At 40.4% G+C, this 11261-nt stretch overlaps 1 protein-coding gene across 1 annotated transcript in view; it reads right to left on the bottom strand.

Annotated features, from left to right (window-relative positions):
* LOC121379734 overlaps window positions 1-6958 on the bottom strand; it is a 20468-nt gene extending 13510 nt beyond the window's left edge. Inside the window, exon 1 of the mRNA XM_041508386.1 lies at window positions 6838-6958. Coding sequence (XP_041364320.1) covers window positions 6838-6958 — 121 coding nt within the window. The remainder of the gene's footprint in view (window positions 1-6837) is intronic.
* Between the last annotated feature and the right edge of the window lie 4303 nt (window positions 6959-11261).

An 11261-nucleotide genomic window follows, 5' to 3' on the forward strand; every position in this document is an offset into this window, starting at 1 on the left:
ATATTTAATTTCAAAGAGATACAAGAATGAGAAGCATGTTAAAAAAAAAAAATCGCTCTATACCGGTATATATAAGCGCACAATCGAGAGGCGTCTTGACAGAAAGCGTTTAATTCAAAATTGGAAACCGAAGTGATAACAACATAATTTGTTTCTTTTTTATGTGCATGCTCAGTAATTATCAAAAACTGGATTAAATCGCCTTATATAATTGGTATAAATAAGTGACATAAGTAACTAAGTTATATATATGGATTCGTCACGAGTATTTTTAATATGGAAAATATCAACCGAGTCTATGTTGAGACTCTGTCAAGACATATACCGATTAACTACACGAGGTTTTTGCCAGACTGTTCTTGCTATCACGTAAAACCGCATTTGGAGCCAAAATGCCATCGCGCATGAACTAGGTCGTGCATTCTGATTTCAAGTTAAACACGCCCCTTATTTCGGTATGAAATATACTCACATTTTCTGTGCAACCCGTGCTTAAAAAAAAGAAGAAAAGAAAAGGCGCATCAATCCCGGAACTTTGGTCTGACCAGACGCTGACTTTTGTGTCCTAATACAGTTTTAATTAACTCGTCAGCTGTGGCTATCACCAGTTATCGTCAAATGCTATCTCACAACATGCTTTGCCACATAAAACCTATGGACAATCGACCACCATCTGAATGTAATTGTGGTGAATAATGCATTGTACGCTAAAATAGCCAAAGGATATCGAAGAATAACATGCCACATACGAAAGTTAGAGGGACATTCCTGAGTTTGCTGCATTGTAAGATGTTTCCGATTAATAAAATATTGCTACGATTAAACTTACATATTAAATATATTTTCTTGTTTAGAATATCAGTATCTGTATATTCAACGTGTTTCTGGTCGTCTTAATATTTGTAAGAAGCCCAAATTGGAGTTTGTCTTCAAATAATTTTGTACGTACGAAAAAACAATATTTTAGGAAATAAGATCAAATTTAACTTAGTACAAATATTAGAACGATCACTAACACGTTTAATATACAGCCACTAATATTTTATGCAGAAAATATATTTGATATGTAATTACAATCGTTAAAAAGTCTCTGTTAGTCGATAACATCTTAAAAAGTGAAGCAAACTCAGGAATGTCCCTTTAATTGTCTAATCTAAATGGTGTTAAAAGGATCTCTTCATGTTTCATATTAAATTGAATAACCTTACATCACAAACGACTGATAACGCCTTAATAAAATGCGTCTACATAAAGGTACACTATTTCGAATTATGTTATCTTTTTGATGAATATTCGACATACTCTTATCTTTGTTTTCCTGTTATACATGTATTCATATGGGAATTAATAGCTACAAACGCATTCGCCATTTGTTGAACAGTGGAGTGTAGATGTACCAATTCTGCACGCTGTCAGTTACAACGAATTGAACCGAATCGATCTGCACTCCGATCTCTCCAGTAATCTGCCAGTTTCTCTTTTCCCCATTTTTCAGGAATGCAGGGGAATAAAAATTCTTTGGAATTAATGTGCCATTTTACTCACAATCCGCCAGAGTACGCTGTCCTTTATGGGCGATTTAAAGTACCTAGTACAGTAGACTTTTTTTCCAACTTATCTTCCAATGTTGCACATCATGAAATGTGTTTATCGATGGTGAGGTAAGCCTCGAGAGGTATCCAGATTCCGTTGAACAGGTGTATCTATCGTTATAGATAAAAACCATTTAACAGAAGACCCGGCTATGTAAAAAAAAAAAAGTTAAAATTCCACATTCCAAATGATGGAAGATTTTGGCGTGGGTTGGGTAATTTATGTAGCCGCAATCACAGCTCAAAGAGACATTAAAGCAGGCAATTTTCAGTCTAGGTGTAAAACTATAGTGTATGGTTATCTAAATCTACGAAACGATATACGGTGTGATAAGTGTAGCTCAAATAGCTGAAAAGGTCAAGGACGACATAATTGCTTTTAATGCAGCCAATCGAGATGCAATTTTGGACTAACATTGATGACGTGTTATAAATGTAAGAAATGATTGACATATAACACAAAATGCGCCATGCTACTTAAAGAGTGCTGGGGAAATGTGTAACCCATAAGTGTTGGTGGAGAGAACGACAGACAGACAGTTACACAGGACATATAGACCGGTAGACAGACAGACGGGCAGATGTACTGAAAGGGATAGCAAAAATAGAGACATAGACAAAAAGAGACTCGTGAAAGGCGACTGAATTTTAACACCTGATGGTGAATCAGCATTACATTAAAACAAATTATCCTGAGGTTTTAGCTCTAACAAGTCTTCCGCTTGTCCCCCACCCCGTTTTTTTTTAAACACACACACAAACACGCACACGCACATGCAGACACACACACATACAAACACATAGAGAGAGAGAGAGAGAGAGAGAGAGAGAGAGAGAGAGAGAGAGAGAGATACATACATACACAGACATACACAAACATACACACAGACACATATACACACCACGCACACACACAATACACACACCACACACACTACACGCACACACACATACACGCACAAAAAGAAAGAAAGAAATGTTTTATTTAACGACGCACTCAACACATTTTATTTACGGTTATATGGCGTCAGACATATGGTTAAGGACCACACAGGTTTTGAGAGGAAACCCGCTGTCGCCACTACATGGGCTACTCTTTCCGATTAGCAGCAAGGGATCTTTTATTTGCGCTTCCCACAGGCAGGATAGCACAGACCATGGCCTTTGTTGAACCAGTTATGGATCACTGGTCGGTGCAAGTGGTTTACACCTACCCATTGAGCTTTGCGGATCACTCATTCAGGGTTTGGAGTCGGTATCTGGATTAAAAATCCCATGCCTCGACTGGGATCCGAACCCAGTACCTACCAGCCTGTAGACCGATGGCCTAACCACTACGCCACCGAGGCCGGTACACACACACACACACACACACACACACTATTTTACATTAACATGCTTTAAATATAAATATAAATTTAAAGCTTTACACGGATAAATACATTTGGAATAATCTTTTACCTAATTATTTCAAATTTCGTTTGACCGTTGGAAGAAATAATAAATAAGTACGTACGAAATTAGTTCAGACAAAAATCGACATTGAGATTACTACAAACCAAAACGATGTCCAGAAATACACTGGTTATAGAGATATTCATATTCTAAGCAAGAAAATATACGTCAATTGTAATTTTAATAATATATAAAACATATTTTATTTCCCGAAAACGTTTCAAAGTGGCTAGTCCCTTTACAATGGCTGCACACTGAGGACAGTCCCTTTAAAATGGCTACACACTGAGGACAGTCCCTTTAAAATGGCTGCACACTGAGGACAGTCCCTTTAAAATGGCTACACACTGAGGACAGTCCCTTTAAAATGGCTGCACACTGAGGACAGTCCCTTTAAAATGGCTACACACTGAGAATAGTCCCTTTAAAATGGCTACACACTGAGGACAGTCCCTTTAAAATGGCTGCACACTGAGGACAGTCCCTTTAAAATGGCTGCACACTGAGGACAGTCCCTTTAAAATGGCTGCACACTGAGGACAGTCCCTTTAAAATGGCTGCACACTGAGGACAGTCCCTTTAAAATGGCTGCACACTGAGGACAGTCCCTTTAAAATGGCTGCACACTGAGGACAGTCCCTTTAAAATGGCTGCACACTGAGGACAGTCCCTTTAAAATGGCTACACACTGAGGACAGTCCCTTTAAAATGGCTGCACACTGAGGACAGTCCCTTTAAAATGGCTACACACTGAGGACAGTCCCTTTAAAATGGCTACAAACTGAGGATAGTCCTTTTAAATGGCTACACACTGAGGACAGTCCCTTTAAAATGGCTACAAACTGACGATAGTCTTTTAAAATGGCTACAAACTCAGGGTGGTCCCTCTAAAAAAGGCTACAAACTGACGATAGTCCGTTTAAAATGGCTACAAACTGAGAATGGTCCGTTTAAAATGGCTACAAACTCAGGATAGTCCGTTTAAAATGGCTACAAAGTGAGGATAATACCTTTAAAACTGCTACATACTGAGGATAGTCCCTTTAAAATGGCTGCACACTGAGAATAGTCCCTTTAAAATGGCTGCACACTGAGAATAGTCCCTTTAAAATGGCTGCACACTGAGAATAGTCCCTTTAAAATGGCTGCACACTGAGGATAGTCCCTTTAAAATGGCTACACACTGAGAATAGTCCCTTTAAAATGGCTGCACACTGAGGATAGTCCCTTTAAAATGGCTACACACTGAGGATAGTCCCTTTAAAATGGCTACACACTGAGAATAGTCCCTTTAAAATGGCTGCACACTGAGGATAGTCCCTTTAAAATGGCTACACACTGAGAATAGTCCCTTTAAAATGGCTGCACACTGAGGATAGTCCCTTTAAAATGGCTACACACTGAGGATAGTCCCTTTAAAATGGCTACACACTGAGAATAGTCCCTTTAAAATGGCTACACACTGAGAATAGTCCCTTTAAAATGGCTGCACACTGAGGATAGTCCCTTTAAAATGGCTACACACTGAGGATAGTCCCTTTAAAATGGCTGCACACTGAGGATAGTCCCTTTAAAATGGCTGCACACTGAGAATAGTCCCTTTAAAATGGCTACACACTGAGGATAGTCCCGTTAGAATGGCTACAAAGTGAGGATAGTCCCTTTAAAATGGCTACACACTGAGGATAGTCCCTTTAAAATGGCTACACACTGAGAATAGTCCCTTTAAAATGGCTACACACTGAGAATAGTCCCTTTAAAATGGCTACACACTGAGAATAGTCCCGTTAAAATGGCTACACACTGAGAATAGTCCCGTTAAAATGGCTACACACTGAGGATAGTCCCATTAAAATGGCTACAAACCCAGGATAGTCCCTTTAAAATTACTACAAACCCAGGATAGTCCTTTAAACGGCCATATCTGAATTTCACGTCTTGTGAGTAAATGGAAAACAAAAGCGATCCACCATAGTAAGTATCTGAAAGTTTGTTTCGCCCAGAAGAGATTAAACAGAGATGTTTTTACGTACATTTTACATATCTGTCAGCGTTTTAACTACATTTCCCCCACGAGTATTAATTACAATTTCCCTCTGGGACCTCATTCTAGTCCGTTCATATTAAATTCCCTATTATTTACTTGACCAAAATAACCACTTTCTATTGATACATCCTGGGGGAATGGGAATGAGAATTAAATAAACAGAAGTGGAAAAAGAAACACACAATAGAGTGACGTAATGTGTTACATGATGTCGGATTTACAATTACTTAAGTTGTTTGATTACCAAGTTCACTGCCTGTGGTAACCATGTTAGCTATGGACGTTTTGGATAATCGTCAAAAATGGGTGTGAGGCTTTATTCCATTGCACATCTATAAACCACTATGTCCGTTGTTTACCAACCAGACTCCGACCGTGTCCCCAAACAGATATTTCTAACGAGCGTCAGTCCATAATACTTATCATAAACGCCTTAGAAAACAAAAATAATAGATTTAACTAAACAGCTTATGATCTCCGAAATTTTGTAGCACAGACCAGTTATACCAATGCATGCACTACCATATGGACGAATTACAATTTGTTTAGCCATTCATGGCGAATTCATGTATTTGGAATTTGTGGTCAAAGCTTAAATCTTTTAAGTCTTTATTTGTTGATAAAGATATATACACGCTGTTTTACAATATGATGCAGCATATGCAACTTTAATCTTCTTGGTTGAGATTCATTACGTCAACCATCACAAGAAAAAAACTGAAAATAAACCTCCCTTCATAAATTAATTAAAAATAATACTAAGCAACTCAACACAATAAAACAAATAAAAACAAAACCGAAACACACACACACACACACACACACACACACACACACACACACACACACACACACACACACACACAATTAAGTAAACTAACTGATGATCATAGATGAAAATAGAATTGGGCAACAATCCGAAAACCTATGCAGGGTCTTTTAAATATACTCTTCAAAAAGTAGGGCAGTTCTAATAAGAATTTACAATTGCCAAAATTGTAAGGTATATTAGCTGTGGTGAATGGTTATATGATAATAGTGAATTAATTGGGCAAACATTACAATCGGTAGTTCAGTATTACAGTTGGGTTTTTGACCACCAAAGATTTTGAAGGACGATTGGGGTCAGAAGTGAAATTTCAAAGTTGACGTTTCTTTATTAGTAAATCGCAAATTCAAACAATAAAAATGACTCAAAACAAAACAATAAAACCTGTATGACCAACAGAATGAAAATGATTGACAGAATAATGTTCCACAGTGATTAATGGACCTTCCTGGAAATTGTCAAAATCGAGAATAACACCCCACGCACGTGTACGGAGCAACTGCGTGATGCACGTGCAAACTATGGAATGTGTTTCGGTGTGTTGATAAACAGACCGGAACGTTCTTTATTAGGATGTCTGTCGCCAAAACGTATGTTCGGTCTAATAGTTGATATTAACATTAATATTTCAGGTTCCCCTACGTTTTTTTAGAAGAGTATAGTTGAAGTCATTGATAGCCAAACCAAGAGTAGGAATACTTTTGGATGGTAATGCCAAAATTTGAAAATTCAGGGGGAAAAAATCCTTAATAGTTTAACCTCTGACTGGCTACCGATACCTTAGCTTAAACAAATCACCCATTTGGTGTCAAACTAAGGTTAGGCAAACCCGTACATGTACAAAAAATGAAGGAAGAACCCTCGTCCCAATCAGCCAGACTTCCCAGTCCGTGTCCACAGCCGGAGATCATTACCTTCTGAAGGTGAGAGATCGGACCAGATAAAGGCGGTCAGATATCGAAGAAGCCGCGATATCTCACGGCGTATGGCATAGCTCGTGCAAGGCATGTTAATCGCTCCTGAAGGTTCGTCCATGCCGTATCAACAAATAATTAATTCTGTCATCCTTGAGATACGCCGCGTTTAATTTAATAGAGACGCATCGGGCTATAAAACACATCAGTTTCAGTTGCACGCGGAGGTCAAAGATTAGGACGTAGCGCGTGTACTGAGATATTGAGAAAGGTAAACATTATTTTTTTTTAAATACGTGTATTGAAGGTATGTTGTACATACGCCCTTAGGGCATACACTCAGTGGCGTAGCCGGGAAGGGGGAGGATGGGAGCCTCCCAATCAAACCTTTAAAACAAAAAGGTATTAAATTTAATAAAATGATACATATATGTACCTACCTACATACATAGTGTAGGTTAGCCCCCCCCCCCCCCCCCCCCATCAAATCCTGGCTACGACAGTGCATACACTGTGTGTCTCAAGTAAACATATTCTGAAATATATTCAACATTTCAGATAAACATTACCTGCGAAGAAATACGCTATGTTTTTATTTAACTTTTGCATTGGTATTCACATTGATCGTCAATTCATTCAAATCCTTAACGTTGTCTCTAGTGGTGTCGATGAAGAAAACAAACCAACTTAACTTAACTTTGTTTAACACCCAATAGTCGCTATGTATTTCGCGCTGGGGTGTCGTTAAACATGAATTCGTTCGTTCGTTCGTTCACCGGATATGTGAGGTACAGTGGGTTTTGTTCAAGCCTGGTAATTGACGAGTTTGTGTTGTTACTTGCCTGTTTAACAATGAACTTGAACTGTACCAAATTATAGGCTAAAGAATGACTTTTACGGTTTTGAGCGTCTATGATGGACAAAATATGATTGATTGAATTGGTCGCCTGGTACACAAATAATGAAAAATGGCTCGGACATAGCCGCGGTTTACATAGATGCTATAATGGTCACAAATGCAATTGTCCGCACCATTCATTGACCCCTGGGTTCAGAAGGCAAAAGCAAAGTGCGTTTCGATGGCGCATGGTGTATGTTTATGGGTAAACATGCAAGCGATAAAAGTGGTGAATCTGGATAAACATCTTTCTTTGGATACGTGTCGGTGCTGGGTTTGTGATCGTTTCCAAGTCTGAATGACAGAACCGTATTCCGTGATAAAATCGTATCTCTTCACAAGGCAGAGTCGAAGAGATTATTTAGGCAATGTCGCCATTGCTTCCATGATCCATTATCAGAAGCTCGTCCTTACGACGACGACCAATCCCCCACGAGATCCGTAACACTAACAGGATGTTTCATACCTCCTACTGCCACTCCTACAACTAACAATGAATTAATGAATATTTAACGACACGCACCCACCCACCCATCCATTCGTTCATTCATTAGGGGCGGGACGTAGCCCAGTGGTAAAGCACTCGCTTGATACGTGATCGGTTTAGGATCGATCCTCGTCGGTAGCCCCATTGGGCTATTTCTCGTTCCAACCAGTGCACCACAACTGGTATATTAAAGGCCGTGGTATGCAGTATCCTGTCTGTGGAATGGTGCATATAAAATATCCCTTGCTGCTAATCGAAAAGAGTAGCCCATGAAGAAGTGGCGACAGCGGGTTTTTGCTCTCTCTCTCTCTCTCTCTCTCTCTCTCTCTCTCTCTCTCTCTCTCTCTCTATATATATATATATATATATATATATATATATATATATGTGTGTGTGTGTGTGTGTGTGTGTGTGTGGTCCTTAACCATATGTCTGACGCCATATAGCCGTAAGTAAAATGTGTTGAGTGCGTTGTTGAATAAAACATTTCATTCATTCATTCATTCTAAGTTAGTCTTGGGAGTGGCAGTTCTCATTAGAAAACCCAAGCTTGCACAGGATTGAGCTCAATGGACTATATACAGCTTTAAAGGAATGCACTCACAAATCACTGTAAAAACAGTAATAAGATCAGGTGTTCGCGAAAGGTGAGTATATTCAGCCCCACGGGTGACACCCGTCATGAGCACGCTCAAATGCAGCCTAAAACAAATTTAACGCACGTTCTGGCACGTTGTGCGACAATTGCAGGAAATCGGTGTGAAATGGTCAGATTTTGGCGAGTGCACGTGAAACAAGATGCCAAGACTAAGCGTGCCGAATAGAAACATTGCAATAGGCCGCCTACAGTTTGGTGAATCGCAGTCAGGCGCATGAACGTCCATCAGAGCACCATTTCACGTCTCTGGAACAGGCACCGACCCAGAAGTGAAAGACTTCGCATAACAACTGCAGTACAAGATCGCTACATCCGGGCTCTGTACTTGCGTCACCGAACTGCCACAGCAACGAACACTGCTGGACGCATACCTGGTTTGAGAAGGGTGTCTGCACAAACGGGCTAGGAGACCGTATGTTGGCCTCGTCCTGCGACGTCAACATCGACATTTACGTGTTCGCTGGTGCACGAATGTACATGGGTGGAACTTGGGAAACTGGCGGCGAGAATGGTTCAGCGACGAGTCACGTTTCCTTCTACAGCGACATGATGGACGACAATGTGTTTACAGAAGGCGCAATGGACATTTTGCCAACAACTGCGTCGCCCAAGTTGACAGATTCGGTGGAGGGAGTGTCATGATGTGGGGAGCCACCTCATACACTGGCCGAAGTGAACTTGTGTTCGTACAAGGCAACCTGACAGCTGTACGAAACCGTGATGAAATTCTTCGTCGTCACATGCTTCCCATTTTGGATCGACAGAGAGAACTCTTTCAGCAGAACAATGCCAGACCGCATACGGCACGTGTAACAATGTATTTACTACAGAATGAGAACATTAATGTGCTGCCATGGCCATCAAGATCGCCAGATCTCAACCCCACTGAACATCTATGGGACGAACTGGACAGACGTGTACGCCAGCGTGACCCGGAGCCTCAGACGCTTCCGCATCTGTCACATGCACTGCAGAAAGAATGGGCTAGGATTCCACGTGCCCGGATTAAGAGTCTCATTCAGTCTATGCCAAGGAGATGTCGCGCAGTGATTGCTGCTGCTGGTGGCCACACAAGGTACTGATATTAGCGCCCTCGTGTGACGCTGTTTGGTGACGAAAATGCCTCCACTGCCGTCAGTTCATAGCAAGAACATTGTCACATACTCATGTCAGATTTGACTTTGATACGATCAAAATAACGAAATTATGCCTCTTTGTATTAAAGAGATAATTCCATGAATATTGCGCCTATGCGTTCTTTTTTGACAGAGTATAGTTGAAATGTACAAGACTCAAGTTCGTCACCTAAAAGTTGAAAAGTCATCTACAAGATCCAAATAATCTATTGCATCAGACATCACTTTAGTCAGTAGTGCGTCATATCGTGAAATGGCCTCGGAGTGTCTACCATAAAAATGATCAAAATAGGATATTGCATCAAACATCATTTTAGTCAGTGATGCGTCATATCGTGAAATGGCCTCGAAGTGTCTATCATAATAACTGGTCTACATCAACAGAGAGGAATCACAATGCTGTCACAAAGCTATTGTTATTATCGATTACATGCGCTTTCCCCCAGACAAAATATTACTTACCACGGTCTTTCATAGACCAGTTGTCAGATACGGGTTAAAGTCAGTGGAGCAGTGAAGACGGACCATTTAAAATGACCGTCATATAGCCAGCCATATTCTGCATTAAAGTGTCTGACTGTGCATCTGACAAACTGATTGCACCATTATTCAATGAATAGTGGGCGCATAACTATTGTTATTGTGCTTCGAATTTGAAATATATTACAGAAATCAACCCTATCTATAAAACAATTAATAACCGACGGTACTTGGTTGATAGTGGTGATGTAGCTATTTCACGTGTCCAGTGGTAAAGCGGGGGCCTGATACATCAAATGCCGTGGTGTGTACTATCTTGTGTGTGGGATGGTGCATATAAAAGACCCCTTGCTAGTAATGGAAACATGTAGCTGGTTTCCTTCTCTAAGACTATGTGCCAAAATTATCAAATGTTTGACATCCAATAGCCGACGGGCGAGACGTAGTCCAGTGGTAGGGCACTCGCTCGATGCTCGATTGGTGTGGGATCGATCCCCGTCGGTGGGAACATTGGGCTATTTGTCTTTCTAGCCAGTGCACCACGACTGGTATATCAAAGGCCGTGGTATGTACTACCCTGTCTGTGGGAAGGTGCATATAAAAGATCCCTTGCTGCTAATCGAAAAGTGTAGCCCATGAAGTGGCGACAGCGGGTTTCCTCTCGCAATATCTGTGTAGTCCTTAACTATGTGTCTGACGTCATATAACCGTAAATAAAATGTGTTGAGTGCGTCGTTAACTAAAACATTTCTGTCTTTCTTTTCC

This window comes from Gigantopelta aegis, chromosome 2, assembly GCF_016097555.1.
Source record: "Gigantopelta aegis isolate Gae_Host chromosome 2, Gae_host_genome, whole genome shotgun sequence".
Lineage (NCBI taxonomy): Eukaryota > Metazoa > Mollusca > Gastropoda > Neomphalida > Peltospiridae > Gigantopelta > Gigantopelta aegis.